Source organism: Dromiciops gliroides, chromosome 6 (assembly GCF_019393635.1).
Source record: "Dromiciops gliroides isolate mDroGli1 chromosome 6, mDroGli1.pri, whole genome shotgun sequence".
Lineage (NCBI taxonomy): Eukaryota > Metazoa > Chordata > Mammalia > Microbiotheria > Microbiotheriidae > Dromiciops > Dromiciops gliroides.
In genome coordinates this window covers 101,619,744-101,646,013 of record NC_057866.1, presented here as the reverse complement: position 1 = coordinate 101,646,013, position 26,270 = coordinate 101,619,744, and the positions used below count along the sequence as shown (strand labels likewise).

The 26,270-nt window shown below is 42.1% G+C and overlaps 2 protein-coding genes across 2 annotated transcripts; both read left to right on the top strand.

Annotated features, from left to right (window-relative positions):
* The first annotated feature begins 209 nt into the window (after window positions 1-209).
* Window positions 210-4,612, top strand: LOC122731540 (vasopressin-neurophysin 2-like). The gene is made up of 3 exons (XM_043971711.1): window positions 210-389; window positions 2,521-2,722; window positions 4,364-4,612. Exons 1-3 carry the CDS (start codon window positions 270-272, stop codon window positions 4,546-4,548), a joined length of 507 nt encoding a protein of 168 aa, XP_043827646.1. The 5' UTR covers window positions 210-269; the 3' UTR covers window positions 4,549-4,612.
* A 5,371-nt stretch (window positions 4,613-9,983) lies between these two features.
* On the top strand, window positions 9,984-11,644 carry LOC122731572 (oxytocin-neurophysin 1-like). Its single transcript, XM_043971770.1, has 3 exons — window positions 9,984-10,300; window positions 10,795-10,996; window positions 11,465-11,644. Exons 1-3 carry the CDS (start codon window positions 10,142-10,144, stop codon window positions 11,512-11,514), a joined length of 411 nt encoding a protein of 136 aa, XP_043827705.1. The 5' UTR covers window positions 9,984-10,141; the 3' UTR covers window positions 11,515-11,644.
* Window positions 11,645-26,270: the final 14,626 nt, after the last annotated feature.

Here is a 26,270-nt window from a genome sequence, read left to right as displayed (position 1 = left end):
ACACACAGAGACAGGCAGCTCTAAGCCTGAGCCTTGAATCACTAGGCTGGAATGATCTTCCTGCTTAGGGTTTATGGAGAGACACTTGGGAGATGTAGGAGGGGGAATGGGGAGGGAGAGGAAAGAGGCTGCTTCATCACAGCAGTCTCAGAGGGGATATTGTGGGGGTATAAATAAGCAGCCAAGAGCCCTAAAGCCAAGAACCAGGGACAGCTCAGTTCACTGAAACCACCACAGCCAGAGCTCCAGCCTCCAGACCTGCTGCCAAGATGCCCGACGCCAGGCTGCTGGCCTGCTTCCTCTGCTTTCTCACGTTCACCTCTGCCTGCTACTTCCAGAACTGTCCAAAGGGAGGCAAGCGTTCCCTGTCCGACACAGAGATGAGACAGGTATGGCTGGCCAGCTCAGGGTTCTTTCTGTGAATGGCGTGGAATTGCAGGGATGGGACTTTACTTAGGGAACCGCCAATTTCTCTATGAGGAGAGAGAAATTCTGGGCCTGACCAGCCCATCCAGTGTTTCCAGAGCAGTATGTCTGGTATGAGAAGGGGTCCCATAAAAAACAGGAGTGTATAGTGACTCAAGGATTAAGGGGGTAAGTGAAGTCAGAAAGAGGGAATTTAAGAAGGGAGACTGAAAAGAAAATATCAGAAAGAAGGGAGGAACAAACATGGAGAGGAGACAAAGTGAAATAAGTAGAGAATGCAGAAAGAGGCAGTGGGGGCAAAGAAAGGGAGAGAGGGCAGAGAAGCAGAGTGAGGCAGGGAGAGAAGGGAACATGAGGCAGAGAGAGGGACATAGGGCAAGGGCTACTATGTGCTAGGGGGAAGCACACAGAAATAAAGAGAGAGGCAAAAAGAAGCAGAGATAGAGAGTTAAGAAGAATCAGGATAAACTGAGGTATTGGGAGATTGAAAGGAGGAGCTGAAGGGACAAGGGAGGACAAAGCATAGGACAGCAGAGGCTGCCTGCGGGTGCTCCTCTGCCAAGCTAAAAGAATAGAACAGACTTCCTGGAGCCCAAGGGGTGCTATTTCTGAAGAATACAACCCTGAAGGTAGAAGGGGACAGCTGACTGTTCAGAACCCTTTGTCTCCAATGTAGTAAGCCTTTCAGCTCACCAAAGAGAGGATTCTCAGCCTCCATTTTAAGCCCAGAAGTTACTTCTGGAGCCACATTATGGACAAGAAAAGAGGAATTAGAGCTCTCCAGAAGAAGAAGCAGTACCAATTCTCAGTGTAACTTTGCTCCTTTCCAGAAAGTTTTGTTGGACTTCCATCAAAGGATCTGTGATCTCCCTGATGGGAGGACTCACTCCAACAATGCAGATCACAGCTCCTCCATACTCCTAGTCTGTCCCGATAGATATTTCATAGGGCTCTACCTAAAATGTTGGGCTTTTTCCTTGAGGTCTTTTAGCATTATGTGGGTACCAATGCAAACTGAGCTAGAATGACTGACACCACCTCCTTCTCCACTAGATACCTTACTTAATTACCATCTAGTGAGTTTCTCACCTCTTCCCTTCTATTCAGTTTTCAGAGGAACTGGAGAAGATCTGATTCTGTCTTTACTACCAAAGTCATACCAGCTGGGTACATGGAAACTGTGTTCTCCTCCCTCAGCCTTTCTTGCCCAAGTTCTTAGTGCTTCTGGCCTTTTTCTGTGCTTCTCTTAGAATTCTAAGAGGCAGTTGCAGGGAGGGACCAGATCTTTGCTCTAATTGTCTCTAAAACATAAAGATTAGTTGCTTCAGAACCTTGGCCAGCAACCAGAGAGGGCAATCGAAGCAGTTTCTCTCCCTCCTTGCCCAACCCCTCTCCCCTTCTCCCCCACTTGTCCAGTCCATTTTTCAATATTTCATCAAGGCGGGAAATCATAAGGGAAGTTTCCAGTAAGCAGGTAGAGGTTGTAGGGGGAAAAAAGAAGTGACTAAGCAACTCCATCCTAGGTTAAAAAGGAAGGCTAGAATGACAGGCTTTCCTGAAAAATGTAGGTAAGTAGGCTGGGAGAGGAAAAAACAGTTCCCTAAACTTGAATTCCTGCAGGCAGCTCTTTTAAGGAAGGAGAAGGTCCTACATGGGTTAGGCAGAGTCCCTGGGAGACAACTGAAGAGAATTGGAAGAAGGGAAGAGGAAAGAGGAGGACAGGACAGATGAAAAGAAAAGAAAGACAACAGAGTCAGGGAGAGGAAAAGAGTATTAAGGGGGAAAGAAAGGAGAGGAGGAGGGTGGGGGAGGAAAGAAAGGAGAAGGTAGAAGGGGAAAAGTAAAGAGAGGACAGTAGAAAGGGACAGGAGAGCAAAGGATTAAGGGAAGTGGATTAGAGAAGGAAGAAGGGAGAAGACAAAGGAAATGGGAATATGACAAGGCATTAAAAGAAGTGTAAGGGAAGGGAGAAGGGGAAGGAAGAATTGAGGAAAAGGGAAGATGACACATATGTAAGGTGGGGGAAAATGGACATATTCTTGCAGAGGATAAAGATTGTGTATTTGTTCACCTTAACCCTTGCTTCCTCTGTAGTGTCTCCCCTGTGGTCCTAGGAGCAAAGGGCGCTGCTTTGGGCCCAGCATCTGCTGTGGGGAAGAGATAGGCTGCTACATCGGCACAGTTGAGAGCCTGAGGTGCCAGGAAGAGAGCTACCTGCCCTCCTCATGCCAGTCTGGCCAGAAACCCTGTGGGAATGGAGGACACTGTGCTGCTGATGGGATCTGCTGCAATACAGGTAATGAATATAGCCTGCCTAGTCTTCTTCTGTTCATCTGGAGAACATTTTTTAAGTTTCTTAGTTTTTTGAAATAAAAGTTATTTTCTTTTTAGCTCAATTTTATTTCGGGACAGGTCAATCCTAAAAAAAATCCTTCCAGTCAATTTTGAAATGTTGTTGCTCATTTCATAATTGATAATATTGCTGCTTAATGGCATATAGCATTGAATTAATTATTTTACTTGTCTTTGCATATACTAATTGTTGGTAAGAGCATCATGGTGGATAGAGAGCTGGCCTCAGACTCACAAAGACTTGGGTCCAAGTTTTGCTCCTGATACAGAGCAGCTGAAATGTTTGCCCAAGTTGGGAAAAGTTTCTCTCCAGATAGAGGTGGGCTTAGATCTCCCACTCCACAGGGCAGCCACAGACCCAGTTTAGGGCTCTCAGAAAAGAACCCAGGTCCTTATGATCATTTTAATCTGCCTTCTGTTCACCTTCCTAGATAAAACTTTATAGCATAGGGTAGATAGAAGTTTGGATTGACTATGCAACTGCAACCCTATGGTATTTTCAAGCACCCAAGATGGTATATAAAACAAAAAAAGGGGGAGGGGATTAACCTGATGGAAATCATGAAAGGAAATAGCAAGGGAAAACAAAAAAATGTGCACACTATGAAGGGCGATTCTAAAATAATATTTAGAGGGATGTAGTTTTTTTTTTAAGTTTATGTGTGTGTTGGCAGGGCAGGATGGGTGGGTGAGGGTGTAGTAATTTAGTATACCATTCAGCATGAAAGGAAAAAAATATGATGATATGGGTGGATAATCTAGTAGAGAGACTTATGGAAAGAGGACTGACTGGTACAGCAGAAAACAGAAAGGGTCAGGTTGAAATGAGTGGGCAGAGCTCTTTGACACCACAGTATACTGTAGACACAACTAGTAATTATTAAGGGAGAAGATAAACAGCTTCATTATGAGCAGTTGATAGAAAGAATAAAATAGAAGCATAGACTGATCCAACTCTGGAAGGTAGAACCTTAACTAATTCCATAATAGTTCCTGAGTATAGACCACAGAAGTACTTTCACTGATGAAGTCACAAATCCCTGAATGTTCAAGGTGGTTGGGGTTTTTTTTGGTGGGCAATGAGGGTTAAGTGACTTGCCCAGGGTCACACAGGTAGTAAGTGTCAAGTGTCTGAGGCTGGATTTGAACTCAGGTTCTCCTGAATCCAGGGCTGGTGCTTTATTCACTGAGGATCAATCCACTTTTAAATGGGGCTAAAGGGGATCCCAAGGATTCACCCACCCTGGGGGTGGTCACTGAAAATTAGCATTATCCTGGAAAAAGCACAGATTGGACAAGTAGGGCTCACCTCTGGGACAGCTGGTCCCAACAGGACTTTATGAATGAGTCCTGCCCAAAGAGACTCCTCTTCAGGCAAGGAGAGAGTCCTCTCTTCTCCCCCCCCCAACCCCCCATGCACCTTCTTTGTCTTCTTGCTTCTACCCACCATCCTACTTCAGATATCCTGGACTAATTCATGAAAATATTGCAGCCTCCAAGACCTACTTCATTTCTTAATTGCAAGGCTTCTTGCTGTGGTCTGACTTCACATAACTCCTTGTTTTTTCCTTCGCTGTTCCCACAGAGAGCTGTATGATGGAGCCAGTATGCTGGGAGGAGACTGGCAACCAGAGGAGGGCACAGACCAGTGAGAAGAGCAGTTGGACCCAACTGGATGGGCCAGCCAGCGCCTTCCTGCTGCACCAAGCGCAGATGGCGGGCCAGCACACAGGAGAACTGCAGCCTCCCAAAGAGGCAGCTATGTACTGATGATTCCCCGGAGGAGCTCCCCCTCTCTCCAGCATGCCCCCCGCCCAATCCCTCACCAGTGTTTTCCTGAAAATAAAGGTCTTGAGTTGTGCTGGGCTCTTTGGCTCTGTCTTCTAATGTGGGTGAGGTGGGAGGGAGAGGCTTTCCCTTCATTGCAAGTCTTTGAACTGTATCTGTTCAATCAGTCTATCAACAAGCATTTGCTAAGTGCCTAAAAGTCCCTTAACCACCCTGAGCCTTGTTGTTCTCATCTTTAAAGTGAAGGGGCTGGACTAGATGGCATTTGAGGTCCCTTCCAGCTCTGACCTATGATCCTTTGGTACTATGACTACTGTGTGCTAGCTATAAAGGCAAAAATGTAGCAGTCTCTGCCCTCAAGCAACTGGCCCTGAGTTCAAATCCAACTTCAGATACTTACTAGCTGTATGACCCTTGGCAAGTTACTTAACTTCTGCTGCTTCAGTTTCCTCATCTGTTAAATGGAGATAAAAATAGCACATATTTCCCAGGCTTGTTGTGAGGATCAAATGACATATGTGTAAAGAGCTTGGCACATCTAACCCTGCAGGAAAATAGGAGGGGAAGGGGATAAAGAGAGAGAGGACAAAAGAAGGAAGGGCAGAGTGGGAGAGGGGACAGACTGAAGCAAATCCCCTTCGAAGAGTAATAGGATGAAAGAAAATGGATAATAGAGTAAATATCATGGGGAAGGGAATAGGATGGAGGGAAATAGTTAACAATAGTAATCATGAAAAAGAGAAAAGGGGGTAAATTGTACAAGACATATTTATAGCCACTCTTTGTGGCAGCTAAGAATTGGGAATCAAAGGAATGTCCATCAACTGAGGAATGACTGAAGAAGCTGTGGTATATGATTGCAGTGGAATGGGATTGTGCTATAGGAAATGACAAACAGGATGATCCCAGAAAAAACTGGAAAGACTCATATGAACTGATGCATAGTGACGTGAGCAGAACTGGGAGGACATTGTGCGTAGTGACAGCAGTATTGTTCAATGAGCAATTGTGAATGACTTAACTACTCTCAGCAATACAATGATCCAAGACAATCCCAACAGACTAATGATGAAGTATACTATCCACCCCCATAAAAAGAACTGATAAAAAGAGCACTTATGGATTGTACATATGTAACCTGTTTGCTGTCTTGTGGAGAGAGGAGGAAAGGGAGGCAGGGAGAAAAATTTGGAACTCTAAATCTTATGAAAATGAATGTTGGGGGCAGCTAGGTGGTGCAGTTGATAGAGCACTGGCCCTGGAGTCAGGAGTACCTGGGTTCAAATCCGGCCTCAGACACTTGACACTTACTAGCTGTGTGACCCTGGGCAAGTCACTTAACCCCAATTGCCTCACTAAAAAAAAAAAAAGAAAATGAATGTTGAAAACTATCCTTACATGTAACTGGAAAAAATAAAATAAAAGTTTGTTGCAAAAAAAAAAGTGCTCGGCAGATAGTAGGCACTTAATAAATGTATATTTCCCACCACATCCCAACTACCCAGCTCTCATGTAAAAAGAAGTACTTGAACTGAGCTTTGGGGCTCTAAGAGGCAGAGGTGAGAAGGCGGTGTATTCCAAGCATTTATGAAAAGCCACAAAGACGGGAAATGGAATGGCATGCATGAGGAGCAGAAAGCCAGTTTGGTTGGACCATAGAGTGGATGAAAGAGATTAATTAAGCCTGGACATGTTGGCTGGGGATTGGTTGAGAAGGGCTTTAAATAACAGAGTTTGTCATCATCAATCAATCAATCATCATCCATCAGTCCGAATCAAAGAAATTCTGTCTTAGGATATATGTATAAACAGAAATATATGTATATGAACACATACATATATACATATACATATATTTATGTGTGTTTATACATGATGTATGTACTATATTTGTATATGTGTATCACTAAGGTTAACACCTCAATTATATATGTGTAGATATACACATATATGCACATAGGTATGGGGAAATACAGAGGTATCCTGGCACCCACTCGACTACATATTCTCCCCTCCAGTCTGATATTAATCTAGATCTAGCATAGAAATGATCTGCATAGGAATGATCATTGAATCCATGAGGGCACCAAAAGAAGAAAGCTGAGTCTTGGATAAAGCCTGGGCTGGAGTATTGATGCTGCTGCTGTAAAGGACCCTGAGAATAGATAAGAGGAGAAGCAAGAGAGAGCAGTGTCATAAAAATGCAAAGGGGGGTAGCTAGGTGGCACACCGGCCCTGGATTCAGGAAGACCTGAATTCAAATCCAGCCTCAGACACTTAACACTTACTAGCTGTGTGACCCTGGGCAAGTCACTTAACCCCAATTGCCTTACCAAAAAAACAAAAAACAAAAAATAAAAATGCAAGGGAATGAATGATAGCATTGTTGACCATCCTCTCCACCTGCAGAGGGGAAGAGATGGAAGACTGAGAAACGGCTATTTGGTTTGAAAGTTAAAAGATCTTTGGAAACTTTGGAAGCAGAAGTTTCAGTTGAATGACAAGGTCAAAAGCCAGAAGACAAGAGGTTGAGTGAGGTGAGAGGAAAAGGAGTCAAAGGGTATAGATGGATTTGTTTGGTTGTTTTTTTAAAAACTTTTTGTTTATTTATTTAATCATAAAAGTATTTTATTATTTTCTAGTTACATGTAGAGATAGTTTTCAACATTTGTTTTTATAAGGTTTCTAGTTCCAAATTTTTCTACCTCCCTCCCTTTCTTCCCCCCTCCCCAAGACAGCAAGAAATCTGATATAGGTTATATATGTACAATCACATTAAACATATTTCTGCATTAGTCGTGTTGTGAAAGAAGAATCAGAACAAAAGGGAAAAACCTCAAAAAATAAAAAATAAAACCAAAAAAAGTAGAAACAGTATGGTTCAATCTGCATCTAGATTCCACAGTTCTTTTTTTTTTTTCTGGATTTGGAGAGCTTTTTCCATTATGAGTCTTTTGGAATTATCTTGTATTGCTGAGAAGAGTTAAGTCTATCATCACACAATGTTGTTGATACTGTGTACAATGTTCTCCTGGTTCTGCTCATCTCACTCATCATCAGTTCATGCAAGGTTTCTCTGAAATCTGCCTGCTCATTGTTTCTTACAGCACAATAGAATTCCATTACATTCATATACCACAACTTGTTTAGCCATTCCCCAGTTGATGAGCATCCCCTCAATTTTCAATTCTTTGCCACCACAAAAAGAGCAGCTATAAATATTTTTTGTACATGTGGATCCTTTTTCCTTTTTTATGATCTCTTTGGGATAAAGACCTAATAGTGGTATTGCTGGGGCAAAGGGTATGCACAGTTTTATAGCCCTTTGGACACAGTGATGGATTTGTTTTTATGCCATTGACTATGAAAGGATTAGATTGAAATACATTGAATAGAGGTGCCTCCTAGCTTTGAGATTGTCATTCTTTGAAAACTTCTTCAATTCCTCTCTATTTTTTTTCGATTCCTCCTCTGTTTCTTAGCATCATCATTCTTTGCTAGTCTTTGCTAAGACTAGCCCTTCCATTATCCTATTCCATCCCACATCCTCTAGTAGGAACTTGTTCCCAAAGACATCCTTTCTCTTACTCCTTTCTCTCCTCCTCTACATCCTACCCAGTGATTCCATCCCTTGACCCTTCTAGCCTCCCATCCCAACTCCCTTTCACTATTCCCTGGAAGCAGAGAGTTGGAGCATAAAGAATCCCATTCTGGATTCTGAGGAGGGATGGCAGGGGTGGGGGTGGGGTAATAGGAGACGAGTTTGGAGACTTTCAGGTCTCTAACAAAGCCTGGAGTTATGAAGAGGAACTGGGAAGTGAGGACCAGAGGGACTGAGAGGAGAATGTAATGGATAGAGGTGGGGGCCCTCAGAGGATAGGAAAGGGGCCTCAAAGGGAAATGGTTCTGTCAGCCTTTGAAGGCACCATGTCATGTGCATGTTCTTTGGAATGATTTGGCCTCTGTTCCTCTATTCCCCTTCTTATTGTCCCTTAGTCCCTCTGTCCTCTCCCTCTTTTGGTCCTCTCTCCTCCCTCCGTCCCCTCTGTCTCCTTTGTCCACTTCTCTGCCTCCTATGCCCATTTATTGCCCTGTCTTCTTTGGCTTTTGGTTCTGCTGCCCTCTCTGCCCCTCTCTACCCATTCTGCTCCTTCTGGCTGGCTGTCTCTTGACTGTCCCTTTGCCCTTTTGTCCTCCAAGACTTCATTGTCTCTTGCTTTTCTGTGCTCTCCTTCCTCCCTATGTCTGCTCTGTCCTCCTGCTTGTCTTCTCTGTCCCTCTGTCCCCTTCATACCTCTGTTCTTTTATTCCCTTGGTTCCTCTTCTGGCTTTGTCTCCTGCCTCTTCCTTCAGTCTATCTCCTCTTTACTTTTGTCTTCCATACCTCTATCAGTATCCCTTTCTCTTCTCCAGGCTAAATAATCCCAACTCCTTGGAGGATTCTCAAATCCTTTTACCATCCTGGTTTGTTCATATATTCACTCAACCACTTTTAAGTACCTACTATGTGCTAGGCACTGAGGAAGATACACAGTTTCTCTTCCCCTTCCTTGAGTTCCATTCTTCCCTTTGGGCTCAGAGAGAGCTCAGAGTGGAGCCTTAACCTCGAGCTCTCTAGGAGTGACTCAGGTCCAGCTGCATCCAGATTTCCGGCAGACCCTTGTCTTGGGGTCAGCTTCTTCCTTGATTTGAGTCCAGTTTTCCTCTCAGTCTGTGCTTCTCTTGCTGTAGGACCTGGCCCAAGCCTAGAGTTCCCCTGCATTCTGGCTTCCCATTCCCCAAGCTCTCCATTTCTCCCTGAGCACCTGTGTTCTGGGCCCCTACACACACACACACACACACACACACACACACACACACACACACACACACACCTGCCGGATCATGAGGGAAAACTATAGGCTTGTCCCTACTGGGTGCTTTCACTCCCATCTCCTGGGGAAGGTAGCCTTTGATAAAAGAGAGGGAGCTAAGGACTGGGACCCTGGGGTCCACTGTCTGGGAGCCCCTTCTCTTCCCTCTCTGGACCTTGGCTTCTGCCTTCCCAGGAGGAGACAGACAGAGCAGGCTATCTCTTGGTCTGAGGGAGAGGCAGGCCTTTCATCCCCAAAGGGTCCCTGGGACCAGCTCCTCTCCATCTGGACACAGAGACTAGGAAAAGAGGAGGCTCTTGGAGGGAGGGATGGAGGGGGGGGAGTATATGACTAAGGGCTGCTGGCGCTCAGACCCAGAGCTTAGAGCTAAGAGTTAATTGGCAGTTCATTTGGGGCACTAAGTAGAGCCCCAACCTAATGAGGGCAGTGCCCCAGTTCTGGCCCCAAGCTGGGCCCTGACCAGACAACCTGACCCCGTGCCCCAGCCCGACCGGGCTAAGTGAGGGGGCACTGGCGGCACTCACGTCCAGCTGCTGACCCGGCGTGAGCTTCCAAGCTGCTGCCACCTTAGGCCTTTGGCCCCGGGGCATAAATAGGCCCTGCTCAGGCCACTGAGCTCAGAGTGCCAGGAAGGAAGATCTGCCTCTGGGACCCAGCCCTTAGCCTACCCAGTGCAGCCCCTGAGACCAGCCAGCTTCACCATGGGCAACCCGGGCTCTCGAGCTGGCCTCGCCCCCCGGTCCCGTCCCGGTCTCTCCTGCTGCTATCTCCTAGCTCTCTTGGCTCTGGCCTCCGCTTGCTACATCCAGAACTGCCCCATCGGTGGGAAGCGCTCGGCGCTGGACGTGGACGTGCGCAAGGTGAGGCTCGGTCGGGTGGGACCCAGACAGTTCTCTCTCCCGACCCGGGCACCACGTGGGCGGTTTTGGGGCATATTGAAAAGGCTACCTCCAACAAAGCCCTCAGAGCCCGTGGGTCCCAAGGCTGCCCTGGATGCCCTGATGCTTGAATCCTTGTCGTGCTGTTCCCTGGGCTGCTCAGATCTCCAGTGCCATCCTTTCCCACCGGCCTCAGGTCCCCTTATCCAAGGTCCCTACTCCCGACAGCAGGGCAGGACAGGGGAGAGCCCCGGCCTCGGACTTGGCCCTGCTTTCTTGTGTGCACTCTAGCTCGGACTTCCTCCATGAATTTCACGAATCCCTTTCTCCCTCTGGTTGCCAGTTTCCCCAGCTTCCAAACCAGGGGAGCAGAGATGGGACTCAGAGTCGCTGTCTGCTTGTCCAGCCCAGCTCAACCTTACGCTGTCCAGCGTCCTGACTCTTGCCGCTCATCCCTATCTCTCCCTCTCTTGCAGTGCCTCCCCTGCGGTCCAGGAAGCAAAGGGCGCTGCTTTGGGCCCAGCATCTGCTGCGGGGAAGAGCTAGGTTGCTACCTGGGCACGGCCGAGAGCCTGAGGTGCCAGGAAGAGAGCTACCTGCCCTCCCCGTGCCAGTCTGGCCAGAAACCCTGCGGGAGTGGAGGGCGCTGTGCCGCCGGCGGGATCTGCTGCAGCAGCGGTGAGAGGCTGGGCACTCCTGGGTCCCCTGGCAGCTGTGTGAGAGAGTGAGGAACTCAGCCTTCGGGGCTGGGAGCTGTGACAGTCTCACTGCACCAAAAGCCCTTTTGCTTTCCCGACTGGGCTGCCTTTTAATAATTTCTTTCCCCCTTTCCGCAGCTAGGTGGCAGCGGATAGAGTGCTTGGCCTGCAGTCAGGAGGACTCATCTTCCTAAATTCAAATCCGGCTTTAGACACTTGCTAGCTCTGTGACCTGGGCAAGTCACTTAACCTTGCTTGCCTCAGTTTCCTCATCTGTAAAATGAGCTGGAGAAGGAAATGGCAAACCTCCCAGTATCTTTGCCAAGAAAACCCCAAATGGGGTCACAGAGAGTCAGACATGACTGAACAATTCCCCCTTTCCAGGATATAGAGACGGGAAGGAAAAGTTCCCATTTGACTAAAATACCTGCCCTCTCTCTTTTTGCAGATGGTTGTGGATTGGACCCTTCCTGTGACCAAGAACCTACATATTCCTAGGCCTGGACAGATCCAGACAGAGGGAGAAGCTCATTTCCTCTCCCCCTCCCAGCTAAGTTTTGTTTGGGAAATTGTTCTGTCCCACTTGCCAAATCACTCTGTTTCCTCAGTAAAATGGATATAAAGGATATTTAGCAGCTACTATTTACAATGTCTTGATATCTTTTGTTTTTACATCACCTTCATTTCCACTCTGGCCTCAGAAATCTGGGTTCAGGTTCTAACTCTGATACATGCTGTGCAATCCTAGGAACATTGGGACCTATTGGGCTTCTGGGCAGCCCTCTAACTATACATTGGAGGAAATGTGAAGACTGACTTACGTTGGAAAAGGGAGTTTCCTCATCCTAGATCTCCCTGTGCCAATGAAATCTCAGGCCCAGTCCCTATTCTATCTCTTATCATTTCCAAATATACTCTTTCCCTTTCTCCCACCTAGAGAGTTGTCCCCAGTTACAAAGAATAACAAAGTGAAAGAAATTAATGCAGGTCAGCAAAGCTAACCAATAGGTCTATCTGCTAGTATTTTAAATATTCCCCACCCGTACTCATCCCCCCCACCTCTGTGAAGACCAGAAGAAAGGGGTTCACTTTGTTACCTCTTCATCAGTTGCCATATACTCTTTTTTTTTTAAGTGAGGCAATTGGGGTTAAGTGACTTGCCCAGGGTCACACAGCTAGTAAGTGTTAAGTGTCTGAGGCCAGATTTGAACTCAGGTACTCCTGACTCCAGGGCCAGTGCTCTATCCACTGCACCACCTAGCCGCCCCAGTGCCATATACTCTTTATTTTTTGTCAGTTAGCAAGCATTTAATATGTGCTTACTATATGCTAAGCACTGGGATGACAAATACAAACACACAAAGAAAAAAGACAGATTCTACTCTCTAGGATTTCACCTTTTAATATGGAAGACATCACCCAGAAGGAAGCTGGAAATCTGTGGTGAGGGTGAAGGGGAGGTACCTGGAGTGGAGGCATGATGGAGATGGGCATCCAGAAGAGTGCAGCCTGGTGGGAAGTTAAAAGATAGCTGACCTGGATGCCCTTCTGAAGTGGAGATTCAGGGAGGAGCTCTCTACCCTCCAATCAAAGGGAGGAGGCTCAGAAATAGAGGGCACTTCCAAGGTGTGAATTCCTGTCCTAAAATGGTCTTAGAGGATAAAGAGGTTTCTGGGGTATGGTGGAGAAATCCTGAGGAGTGCAGCCTGGTGGGACATGAAGGGAAAGCCAATGAGAGGTCAAGTGACTGGCAATATGTTTGCTGTAGCTTACTCTTCCTACTTCTTCATAATGTGAATTTCCCTTTATGTTAGTGGCACAAGGCTTTTCTTCACATGTGCTCAGATCACCTAACAAAAAAACAACTCCATAGGAAATAGCAGTGACTTACTTTTGGGAGAAGACATTCTGTATTCCTCTAGCATATTGGTGGGAATGGCCCCTTTCCATTGCTGTGCAACTCAAAACAGAGTTGAATAGATGCCTCAAATGATCTTTTTATGTCATTGAAAACTAGACAACTTACATGCTCTTCACATGAGTAAAGTCGTAATTAAATTCTCCAAGCAGTTTTCCTTCCTTGAGGATTAATTAAAGTGTCTAAGCTTTTTCACAGAAACATACTGAAAATAAATTCTATATCATAGTGATTGGTTTGAACAACAACAACAAAAATTTGTTAGAGGTGGTATTGAATTGTATGTCTATTGTCTGAGGAACAATATAGCTAAGCCTGGAGAGACATCATTAGAAATATGGTCACTAGGAAATGGACTTTTAAAAACCTATCAATCAGTCAAGAGGCTGTATGGTATAATGGATAAAAGCCAGCGTTGATATGAATTGGATCTTAGTATTCACTTGATCTTCTTCTCCCTCTATTCTATCCTTCATGGTGATCTGATCAGCTTCTCCTAAATTCAATTATCATCTCTGTGCAGATGATTCTCAAATCTAGCCCTAATCTCTCTCTTGACCTCTACTTTTATCAGCAACTGCCTATTGAATATCTTAATCTGTATGTCCTTAAAACATCTTAAACTTAACATGCTGAAACCAGATTTCATTGTTTTTTCTCCCAAATCATTGCCTTTGCATCACTGAGATCACAACCTAGGTGTCATCCTGAACTCCTCACTTACACTTAATCTATGCCAGCTCCTGTTGTTTCTACCACCACAAACTCTCTCTTATAAATGCCCTTCTTTCCTCTGTCATTATGAATCTGATCCATTCTTTGAATTCATGGGTAAGTAGTTAATTCCATTAATATTTAGGGTTTATAATCCTTCCATTTGTGTTTGCCTAAACTAAATTATTTTATATTACTTTCTTTCTTTTTTCTTTTCAGGGCAAGTCACTTAACCCTCATTGCCCCACCAAAAAACAAACCAAAAAACAAACAAACAAAAAAAGCCCTTCACAAGAAATCAACACTAGGTTTCTTCAATTTGTTTTCCTTGAAAAAAAATCAAATACTTCTCCCAAAGATATTTCCCTAAATCACATCACTAATGTAAATCCCAAGTCCATTCTAATTTAACTGTTATTCTCATTTTTAATATACTTTTCTTTCCCATCAAAGATTATGATTAAATATTCTTCTATCCTTATTTTGAAAAATTTCTCAATTCTTCCTCTCCCTTCCCTCTTCTTCCAGTGCACCCTTCTTTTTCACCCCTTAATTTTTTTGAGATCATCCCATTATAGTCAACTCACAACCATGCCCTCTCTGTATATATGTGTGTGTGTATATATATATATATATTTTTTTTTTCCTTCTAACTGTCCTAATAATAATAAAGTTCTTAGGAGTTACAAGTGAAGAGTTGCTATCTGTAAGGTGGCTAAAATTCTAGCTAAACTGTCTAAAAATCTAATGAGTGGTCACCAATAAATTAGAAGCTTTAGCAAGAGTTTAGACTTTTAAGCATTTATTAAGAAGCATAAGATTTTGGTGAGGAGAGAGAAAGAGGCCAAAATACCTTCATCTATCTATCTAAAGGAGCCAGCTTCTCAGCTCCACTCCACACAAGGTCCCAGCAAAAGAGAGTCCTCACCCTTTCCTCTCCCCAGAAGCCTCCTCTCCAACAGGAAAATGGGCCATCCACATACACACAGCTCCAAGCTAATTGGCTGGTAGTTCCGATTGACAAGTCTAACAGGCAGCTCTACAGAGACAAGTTCCTGGGTGCCAGCTGGCCAGCTTCCGGACACTAAAGTCACATGTCTCCCCTTAGGCCAGAGCTCACAATATTCCTCCCAGCAGGGACATCATTCCAACTCTCACAGTTCCCCCTGTGCTTCAAGTGAAGAAACATGGTTTCCTCACATGAAGCAATGACAGTACGGATGCTTATGACTAAGTAAAGGGAATGAAAAGAGAGAAAAAGAAATTGAGCAACGTATTGACAAAGGCTAAAGAGGGCACTCCCCTATTAGCAGGTGGACATCACAAACAGAAAAAACTAAAGGGGGCACTCCCCTTTAGTAAGTGGACATTATAAACAGTGTATACAATGTGGAAAATGAAGACAGGGAAATGTTCATTTAAGTCTTTGGAAGTCTTTTCTCAGATGATTCTTGGGATGTCCTCTGGGTGTAATCATGTAATGGAAGTCTTTTCAGATGTTTCAAATGTGTGGATGCTGGTAATCAGTCAGGAAAATTTCCTACAAAATTGAGCTTAACCCAACTTTAAATAGCTTTGCTAATAATCAAATCAAACAATGAGAGTTCTCAAAAACATGTCTAAGGAAATTCAGAATCTTAGTTGTTACACATGAAACATATAATATAAACAAAAAAATCAAAACATTTTCTAAAACTTAATATTACTACACAAGTATTATTTTTCCCATTTAGGATTGTGAACAGTTTATTTGTTTGTTTTTTTGTGGGGCAATGAGGGTTAAGTGACTTGCCCAGGGTCACACAGCTAGTAAGTGTCAAGTGTCTGAGGCTGGATTTGAACTCAGGTCCTCCCGAATCCAGGGCCACTGTGCCATCTAGCTGCCCAATTGTTAACAGTTTAATACCATTAAGTCTCATGTTTTCTCTTTCATGTTTACCTTTTTATGCTTCTCTTGAGTCTTGTGTTTGTCAAATTTTTTTCTTTAGCTCTGATATTTTCATCAGGAATGTTTGAAAACCCTCTATTTCATTAAATATCCAGTTTACCCTGAAGGATTAAGCTTAGTTTTACTGGGTAAGTTATTCTTGGTTGTAATCCTAGTTCCTCTGCCTTCCAGAATACCATATTTCAAACCTGTCCATCCTTTAATATGGAAGCTAATGATCTTGTGTGATCTTGACTGTAGCTCCATGATATTTGAATTGTTTCTTTCTGCTTGCAATATTTTTTTCCTGGATCTGGGAGCTCTGTAATTTGAGTATAATATTCTTGGGAGTTTTCATTTTGGTATCTCTTTCAGGAGGTAAATGATGAATTATTTCAATTTCTATTTTACCCTTGTTTCTAGGATATCAAGGGAGTTTATAATTTATCAAAATATGATACCCATGCTCTTTTTAAAATAATGGCTCTCAGACAATCTAAAAATTCTTAAACTAATTGTCCTTGATTTATTTTCCAGGTCAGTTGTTTTTATGATGACATACTTCACATTTTCTTTTTTTTTTCATTCTTTTGATTTTATTGTGTGGTTTCTTGATGTCTCATAGAGTCATTAGCTCCTATCTGCCCAATTCTCATTTTTTTTGTGGGGGTAGGGCAATGAGGATTAAGTGACTTGCCCAGGGTCACACAGCTAGTAAGTGTCATGTGTCTGAGGCCAGAGTTGAACTCAGGTCCTCCTGAATCCAGGGCCGGTACTTTATCTACTTCACCACCTAGCTGTCCCCCAATTCTACTTTTTTTTTTGTGAGGCAATTGGGGTTAAGTGACTTGCCCAGAGTCACACAGCTAGTAAGTGTTAAGTGTCTGAGGTTGGATTTGAACTCAGGTCCTCCTGAATCCAGGGCTGGTGCTTTATCTACTGCACCACCTAGCTGCCCTCCAATTCTAATTTTTAAGGAATTATTTTCTTCAATGAGCTTTTGTGTCTCTTTTTCCATTTGGCAAATTCTTTTTTTTTAAGCTATTATTTACTTCTGTATTTTTTGTGTCTCTTTTACCAAGTTATCGACTCTCTTTTCATATTTTTTTTGTACTACCATAATTTCTTTTTTCAAATTCTCTGCCTTTCTTGTTTGATTTTTAAAAATCCCTTTTGAGGAGCAGTTAGGTGGCACAGTGGATAGAGCATCAGCTGTGGATTCAGGGGGACCTGAGTTCAAATCTGGCCTCAGACACTTGATACTTACTGTGTGACCCTGGGCAAGTCACTTAACCCTCATTGTCCCACAAAAAAACCAAAACACACCAAAATAAAACAAAATGCCTTCTGAGTTCTTCTAGAAATTCTTGTCAGACTTTGTCCAATTTACTTTTTTCCCCTTTGAGGCTTTGCTTATAGCTATTTTGACATTAATGTCTTTTTGTGGGTTTGTGTCTTGATCTTCCCTGTTACATAGTAGGTTTTTATAGTCAGATTCTTTTTTGTTGTTTGCTCATTTTCTCATCCTATTTCTTGATTTTTAGCCCTCTGTTAAAGTTGGGCTATGCTTCCAGGATGGAGAGGGCACAGACCCAAACATGAAGTTTTTCATGCTGCTGTTTTTGGAGCAACTAGTACATAAGGATTTAGTATAGTTGAAATCTGTTATATATTGCTACTTTTAAAATCTTTTGTAGTGAAATAGTTTAAAATCAGGAATTATTTGTAATATGTAAAAGTGCCTAACATTGGTTTCTCAGTAAAGTACAATGATTTGGTTTTAGCTAGAAGTTGCAAAGAAGGTTTTTGGGTTTTTTTAAAGTCTCTAACCATTGAACAATATTGTCCTAAGAACAGCTTTTAGCTTTGCTTTAATTCTTTAACTCCAGTAGAAGGGGCCTCACCCTGTCAGCATTAGGCCAAAATTTCTTAAGTCTCTTTGCCTTCCTCAGGCCACAAAAACCTTGACCACAATAAAATAAAATAAAGTAAAAAGCTATTGCTATAGAAGAAAAAAAAAGTGGCCACATTTTAACTCAGACATGTTGTATGATAAGTTTCTAAGGTAAGGACAGAGGTTCTAGCTCCTTAGGGAACAGGAGAGAACAAAGTTAAACATAGCTGGGAAACTGTCACCATGTTATCAAATGTACCATATGAATTTATGGATAATAGTCTTTTTCTTTTAGTATTAGAACTTAGAAATTAAAATGTTCCATTTACGATCTCATAATGCATAATGATAGAACTTACTCCCCACAGTTTCAGGGAACATGTGATTGTAAGGTCCTTGTATAGGACAAATGTTATATAAATGACTTTCTGTATAAGGTATAGAGCAAAAGCACATACAACTGAATTAAGAACACCTGATTGGTAATTAATTGGTTTTGTTTCAAGTTATAAAAATTCCTGATATTGTATTAAGGCATCATGTTGAAGTGGGAATGGATTTAATTGATCAAAGTGATAGTGAGGTATTCCAAAGAATTACAAGACTTGGTTTCCAGTTTTCTGTTTCCAGTTTTGTTTTTTTAATTTATTTTTTTTTGCAGGGCAATGGGGGTTAAGTGACTTGCCCAAGGTCACACAGCTAGTATGTGTCTGAGGCCAGATTTTAACTCAGGTCCTTCTGAATCGAGGGCCAGTGCTTTATCCACTGTGCCACCTAGCTGCCCCTTGTTTCCAGTTTTATTAAAACACTGTGATGACCACGGAGAATCACCCAAAGGAGAAAGGTGTCTCGGTTTTGGAGATGGAAATGGTTATATTTATAGTGAGAAATGTAGGTTACATCCTCATGATCCTAATCTCCTCTTTGTGGAAGGTTCACATCCTATTTTGGAATTTCTGGAGTCCTAAGACATCCCCCAAGGTGGGTGCCTTTTTCCCTAAGGGTGTGTTTTTTGGGTTTAAACATCATAAAGTGAGCCTAAGGACACATCTGGTCTTTCTGCACATGTTCCTAAAACATGTTTAAACTTGTCAGACCTCAAGGGTCTCTCTGTTCAGGATATCTCTTTACTTTAAGATCTAGTTTCGGGGCAGCTAGGTGGTGCAGTGGATGGAGCACCGGCCTTGGAGTCAGGAGGACCTGAGTTCAAATCTGGCCTCAGACACTTAACACTTACTAGCTGTGTGACCCTGGGCAAGTCACTTAACCCCAATTGCCTCACTAAAAAATAAAATAAAATAAAATAAAAAGATCTAGTTTCTAGGTACAGTTTCTATTTCCTGTCATCCTTGAATATTAATTCCTGGCTACTGTTTAAGTTTCTGTTAATAATGTTGGTTAATAAGGACTTGAACCCTCTGGTTACTGTACTGTTGATAAGATCTCAAACCTCAGTTTCTCTGTTAACCCTTTTAGCTACTATTGATCAAATCTTAGTTTCTCTGTTAACCCTTTTTAGCTTTCCCCACCAATGTCTATAAATTTTCTTATAATCTATAAATTGGTGAACAATTATATCAGCTATGGTAGAAAAACAATTTTTCTTATAATCTGGATGTCAAATTCTTAAAAAAAATTACTGTTAAAAAGGGAATGAACAGGTTAGGAAACTGTTGGTCTGCTGACCATGTGTTCTGAAGTACTGTGATTAAGAACTTAAACTGGGTTTTAAAAAAAACAAAACATTTTATGGGGTGGCTAGGTGGCGCAGTGGATAAAGCACTGGCCCTGGATTCAGGAGTACCTGAGTTCCAATCTGGCCTCAGACACTTGACACTTACTAGCTGTGTGACCCTGGGCAAGTCACTTAACCCCCATTGCCTCACCAAAAAGAAAAAAACAAAAGAACTTACACTGTTAACTAAGCTATTTGAAATTATTGTTTTAATTATTTATATGGATATGTTTAAAAGGGAAAATTGATAATTGTATAAAAATATATCTTGTATATCCTTTGTAAACCTACAAATATTTTTAGGAACATCTAGTCATAAATCCTTATCAACCTTGTTCAAGAGTTTTTCTGTGTGGCTAAATGGGAGTGGAAATCTCAAGATTTGCCTGAGAGACTGGAATTCTTTCCCATTGCAAACACATTTTTATGAGAGGTGGGAGGGTAAACAAGGAGGATTTATTCAGGTTAAAGTTAACTTTCCACCAACTTAATCTTTTTTTTTCCCCACCAACTTAATCTTGACAAATTCCAATTTAGAGATTTGTTTTCTTTCATGGCATATTTCTATTATCAGGGTAGGCAAAATGAAAGTTTGTTATTGCAATATTGAATCAATTGGTTACTGAATTAATACAAAAGCATCTAAATTACTGTAATAAAATGTGGGAAGAATCTTGTTGGTTTTTTTATCTGATTTTGTTGGTATTAAGCAATAGTTAGTGTCTGAACTTATCATATGTATAAGATATGCTAATGAACAATCATAACTTATGGGCTATCTTATATCACCTTAATGGGAAATCTGAGTTTACCTGTGTTTGTTATTTAATCTGGAATTAGAACATGTATGGAAATGCATGCAAACTAGTTGAGTCCCATTGTTCCCATTGTTTTAAAGAATTCTGAGGGCAGTATCCTATGTTTATGTCCACATGGTTAATAACTGAACCTGTTTTACTATATACTATTATGTGAAACATTTTCTCATATGCAATTTCTCTGTATGCAATTTGGAACTATTCACACTTATTCCAACTCTTTTGTTGTTTATTATAAAGCATCTTAAAGCAAAATTCATTTGTGTAATACTAACTTAGGGATGAAAAGCATCTGCTTAACATCAGTGCAAGTATAGTTAATGCTTGCTATCTAGGATATGTGATCCTCGTGACATGAATTCACTTGCAGTACTGATTATCGAAACTTGCTATTTAAAGACATTATGGGACTGTTAACTGTTATTATTCTGGGCCTGATTCTAGGTATGATCTTCAAAGAATTCTACTGAGCTAATGAGCCATGGTGCCAGCAACCCTAAGGGGTTTCACATCCATAGATTGCAGGTGATGGAATTGTTATGGGAAAGGCTGGGAGAATGACTTTTGACAAAAGGCTGAGGTAGGATTCTTCTGACTCAGTTTCCCCAATATGACACATGGAATGAAAACTATCCCACCTGGCTGATTTTAAACCTGGCCCACTACAATTGGCTATACAACTTCTGCCTGGAGTGGACATGAAGTTTAGGAAAGCATTATTCCCTGAGACCTTTGCCTCTCTTTTTTATGGCAAATTCCTATAGTCATGTCATGTGACCAACATGAACACAATATTGGATCTTCATCCCTTAGGTTAATGTTGCAATATCTGAGTTACTATAGGAAGATGCAGGTATAAGGTTTAAACTATTTAACTTAGAAATTCTAATTCTTTTTATATTTTAAACAATTAAAGGGTATAAGCATCTGGCTTTGTCATCTGACTATTATTAGTTATGCATTTTAAAATGGAATCAGAAACATCTTAAGTCTGTTTTGAAGAAAAGAATTTTAAGGCAACCAGTTTTCTTTTCTTTCTTTCTTTTTTTTTTTTGAGGAGCAATGAGGGTTAAGTGACTTGCCCAGGGTCACACAGCTAGTAGGTGTCAAGAGTCTGAGACTGAATTTGAACTCAGGTCCTCCTGAATCCAGGGTGGGTGCTTTATCCACTGCGCCATCTAGTTGCCCCTGACCAGTTTTCTTAGGGGAGGATAACTTATAGAAAGTTTTGTTACACCTATGGGAAGGTCAACCTTATTTAAGTTTATTCTTTAATATGAAAATAATACCTGTCTGTAGAGCATGTCCTATAGTACAAACATAGTTTATTATGGACAACTTATATGAAATTAACTTGGTAACTTTTATGTAAGTTTATTTGTGGTTATCTTATAAAAGTATTCTGTAACCTAAGTTTTATGTGAGGATTAGATCCTATTGAGGAGGGCATTGATTAATAGAATTAAATTGCAATTACTTTATTTATTTATTTATTTTGGTGGGGCAATGAGGGTTAAGTGACTTGCCCAAGATCACACAGCTAGTGTCAAGTGTCTGAGGCTGGATTTGAACCCAGGTACTCCTGAATCCAGGGCCAGTGCTTTATCCACTGCGCCACCTAGCTGCCCCCTTGCAATTACTTTAAATCAAGGAGTATTTAGATATGGACTTTCAAAATGAAGTCAACTGGAACCAGGGAAGTAAATCCACTGAAGAGGTGTCCTGAAGCCCCTATAAACACTATGGACAATGCACAGTGGGATTTTTTTTTTTTAATGATGAAGGACACTTGTGAACAGCTCTTCATTCCTAAGGCAGGATCCTGGGGTTCCTGGCTTTTCTCTTGGTGGATCCCCTTTCTCCCTATAAGTAATATTGTTTCTTGTCCTTTTGAGTTTTGGCACTTGCCTTTTAAACCTTTTGTTAAAGTTTGTTTGATCTAAATTCCAGGATTTCAACCTCATGACAGCTATAGTGCTTGCCTATATACCTCCTCACCCTTGGGACTGGGCTCCTTTTCCCCCTGTGATTTTTGGGACCCAGTTCAGCTTGAAGCAGTTGCAGAAGATGTACCTTTCCCCCCTTTTCCCCTAGATATAAAGAAGGAGGGCGATGACATAGTGATTAGGATAAATCAGAAGTTTCTCCAGTGAAAAGCAAAACCAAAGATAAGCAGATAATGGGACAGACATAGGGAGGAATCAAGAGACTATTAAAGTTTAGATTGAACAACTAGATATCAGGACAGACATACCTAAGAAGTAAGGGGAGATAAAATTCTATAGCAGGAAAGTCAATTAGGCGTGGCTACTACCTGACCAGAGCTAGGAGACAAAGATAACCCCAAAGGTCAGGATCATCATTTAAATAAAAACAACCCTCAACTCTCAGGAATATGACAAGCATCCAAGCTTTTCCCTGCCCACCCCAAAAGGGAACTTTCCAGTTTTCAAGTGGAGACCCCCCATCTATCCTCTATAATAGCTTTTGCCTTCCCTCTGTTGGAGGAGGATAATGTTTCTAAGCCCTCTTCCCCAAGGGGTGAAGTTTTTGACTTCCCACTTGGTCACCTTCCCCAGTGTCAAATAAAAGACCACTTTAATTCTAATTGGACTGTGTGTGTGATCATAATTCTTTATTGAGGAATACCTAAGGGCCACCACCTGTCCCTAATGACAAAGATATGAGTCAACATTTATTATTCCATTTGCTCTTACAATGACCTAAGTGAGAGTCCCTGAACTAGGGTGGTTATTCTCTTCCCTTTTCCTTATTACAAAGGGTATCCACTTTTAACCCAATGTAGTCCTTTAAACTATTCTCAAATCTCCCCCACCCCCCCAAAAAAAATCCTAGCTCTTTTCTCTTACCCTCTATTTAAAAAATTTGCTCTTTGAATAGTAAAGGAGGGTTGCCATGACAACCTCTCATTACTACTTGGGCTGTGTTTTCATTAAAGGTATATATGACAATTTGATCTGTAGTGTATTTAGTTGTACCATCCTAAAAGTCATGCTTGGAAGACTGGCTGTTACCAAGGCCACAAACACAGAAATGGTTTGGTTCTGCTGCAGTTGGTGTTGAGTGGCTGGTTGTTCTCTCTGGATATGACTGGTTCTAGGGCCCTGAAGCAGTAAGCCTTGATTGCTAGTTATCTCTTGGATAGGCAAGCCTTGGCCAGCTTTGGATCAGGGCCTGGGGCCACCTTGGCAGCAAGAAGATGCTATGGATCATTTTCTTCCTAGTTGACGGAATCACCATCCTCATAGTCACCCAGGTTCATAATCTTTGAATTATCTTCTATTCTTCATTCTCCTTCATTTCCACCTCCAAACAGCTACCCAGTCTTGTCAATTCTATTATTATTTTTTTTTAGTGAGGCAATTGGGGTTAAGTGACTTGCCCAGGGTCACACAGCTAGTAAGTGTTAAGTGTCTGAGGCTGGATTTGAACTCAGGTCCTCCTGAATCCCAGGCCGGTGCTCTATCCACTGTGCTGCCCCCCCCATCAATTCTATTCTAATGAAAGTTTCTTTATCTACTTTCTGCTCTCTACTTACTCATTCACTTCCTTAGCTTAGGCCATTGTTACTTCTCAACTTAACAATAGACTCCTAATTGGTCTTTTAGATATTAGTCTTTCCCTTCTCCAATCCATCTTCCACATAGCTGCCAAAATAATTTTCCTAAAGATCTGACTAGGTCACTCTGCTACTCAAGAATCTTCAGGGGCTCCCTATTGCTGCTAGGATAAAATTCAAACCCTCAGTTGGGTATTTAAGGTTTTTAACACTCTGGTTCAAATCCACATTTCTGGATTTATATATACACACACACATACTTACATATATATCCTTTATGTTCAGCCAAAATGTCTTTCTTTCTATTCCCTGAACTTGACATTTTATCTTCCACCTCTGCCTTTGCACAAGCTGCCTCTTCTCTTATGAATGGTATATACCACATCTCCTCAGAGTCCTTAGCTTCCTTCAAGGCACAACTTAGGTAGGTGCTACATCCGACATATACCTTTGCATATACATCTTTCCAATTTATTTTTGCACTTGTTTCCCCATGTAAATGTTATATCCCCTAGTAGAATGTAGGGGTTATGTAGAAAGGAATGATTTTCCAATTGCCTTTGTACACCCAGTATTTGGCATAGTGTCCAACACATGATTAGAGCTTAATACTTATTAAATGGGTCCAATCACACTTGTGCTCTTGGATTAGGAGGCAGAGAGGCAGCATAGTTTTGTTAATAGTGTTGGTGCTGGAGTAGAGAAGAATTGAGTTTGTGATCTTGCTTCAGACACCTACTAGCTGTGTGACCCATGCAAGTGACAGCCTCTCTCAGCCTCAGTTTCCTGATCTATAAAATAGGGGCAACACCTACCCCCCTCAGGATTGTTGTAAGGAGCAAATGAAATAATATATTTAGAGCACTTTGCAAACCTTTAAGCTAATATCAGCAAATAAGCATCATTTGGGGAGCATTTCCACAAAAAAAGCTGCTGGCTGATGATGGATTCTTTTTTCCTTTTTTTATCTTACATGGAAATCTGCTGATGCCCTCTGCCAATGACATTCTTCCCCCAGAGAGCTTTACCAAGTCTAGTTCAGCACCACTGAGGCAATGGATAGCTAGAAGCAAATGGACTAGAAGAAAGTGAGAAAAGACCCTTGGTGAGGGGTTATCCTTTCAGCTTGCCTTTCACTTTTCAGGTCCTTGGATATTTGTTGTGTTCTTGCCAGCAGGGCTAGAGGTGGGAACAGAGACAGTCCTCAAAGATAAAATGCTTCAGAGTAGCTTCTTTTGGGATGAATTCCCATATTTTGGAAACAGACACTTCTTATACTTGGATGTCCCTCTTTCAGCTGAAAAGATGATAATAAACCTTTGCTTCCCACAGTTCAGACCAAGAATCCAGTGTGAAAACACTTTTTTTTTTTTTGCGGGGCAATGGGGGTTAAGTGACTTGCCCAGGGTCACACAGCTAGTAAGTGTCAAGTGTCTGAGGCCGGATTTGAACTCAGGTACTCCTGAATCCAAAGCCGATGCTTTATCCACTGCGCCCTGATTGTACTTTTCTAATTTCTGGTAGGGGAGCTGATATGCTAATTCAAGGTAAAACTGGAGAGATGATGATGACATGCATCCTCAAAAAAGAGCTACAGATAGACTTTCACAGGATGAGGCATTTAATCCCATCACTAAGGGAAGTAGAAGAAACACAGTTTGTCTCCATCATTTGAGTAAGAGTCTTAATAAGTTGTCCTAATTGCAGCAAACACCTGCCCTGCCCCCAACTCCCAGGCTCCTCCTGGATTTTAAAATGTGAAAGACTTGTTTGCATATAATGTTTCACAAATGGATCATACATTTAGCCTGTACCTCCCCCACTGCAATTTAATTCTGAGGAAAACTCTAACCATTACTGGTGTCTCATTTCCTTATTAAGATTCTTACCTGTAAAAAAAAAAAAGATTCTTACCTGTGGGGGCAGCTAGGTGGCGCAGTGGATAAAGCACCAGCCCTGGATTCAGGAGGACCTGAGTTCAAATCCAACCTCAGACACTTAACACTTACTAGCTGTGTGACCCTGGTCAAGTCACTTAACCCTCATTACCCTGGAAAAAAAAGAAAAAGAAAAAAAAAGTTTCTTACCTGTGTCCTTGCTTTGGGTGACCCAATAGAAAAATAGTCATATTCTGCCTCAGGTACATTTACTGCAAGAACTATAAAAATAATAGAACATAGTGGTGAGACTTCCAAAAATTGTTTGCAATTGGGACAAACCCAACAACAACAACAAGAAGGCTCAGCCTTTCATAAGCTTAGCAGGCCACCATGTTCAATGACTAAATTCACATATTTACTTCTTCCAAGAGACAAAAGAGGAATGATATTTATTTCTCCCTTTCTCCACAAAGCATCCCAAGGAATTGATAGGACAAAAGTCTTTTCTCATGGCTGAAGTGGCAACCCCATTCTGACCCTTGTAGATGTAGCTGATGATCTCTGACCAATTGGCAGATGTCTCTGGAATCCTCCACCATCTGGCAAACCCTGACTATAGTACACTTAGACTACTTCCCTGACTCTGCTCAGGCATATCTCACTCACCTCACCAGCATTTCAGGTATTCATGGCTCTGAACCTCCAGAGGCCCCACAGGGGGATATCATGTCTGACCACATGGCAGTCAAATCTGACTATCTCCTAGTGGTACCTCCTGGCACTCTGTG

Excerpts from the sequence above, each read along its gene's own strand:
- LOC122731540 (XM_043971711.1), top strand. The coding sequence starts at position 270 with ATGCCCGACGCCAGGCTGCTGGCCTGCTTCCTCTGCTTTCTCACGTTC. Across the intron at positions 390-2,520 it reads CCGACACAGAGATGAGACAG|TGTCTCCCCTGTGGTCCTAG; the intron begins GTATGGCTGGCC and ends CTTCCTCTGTAG. Across the intron at positions 2,723-4,363 it reads TGGGATCTGCTGCAATACAG|AGAGCTGTATGATGGAGCCA; the intron begins GTAATGAATATA and ends CTGTTCCCACAG.
- LOC122731572 (XM_043971770.1), top strand. The coding sequence starts at position 10,142 with ATGGGCAACCCGGGCTCTCGAGCTGGCCTCGCCCCCCGGTCCCGTCCC. Across the intron at positions 10,301-10,794 it reads TGGACGTGGACGTGCGCAAG|TGCCTCCCCTGCGGTCCAGG; the intron begins GTGAGGCTCGGT and ends CCTCTCTTGCAG. Across the intron at positions 10,997-11,464 it reads CGGGATCTGCTGCAGCAGCG|ATGGTTGTGGATTGGACCCT; the intron begins GTGAGAGGCTGG and ends CTCTTTTTGCAG.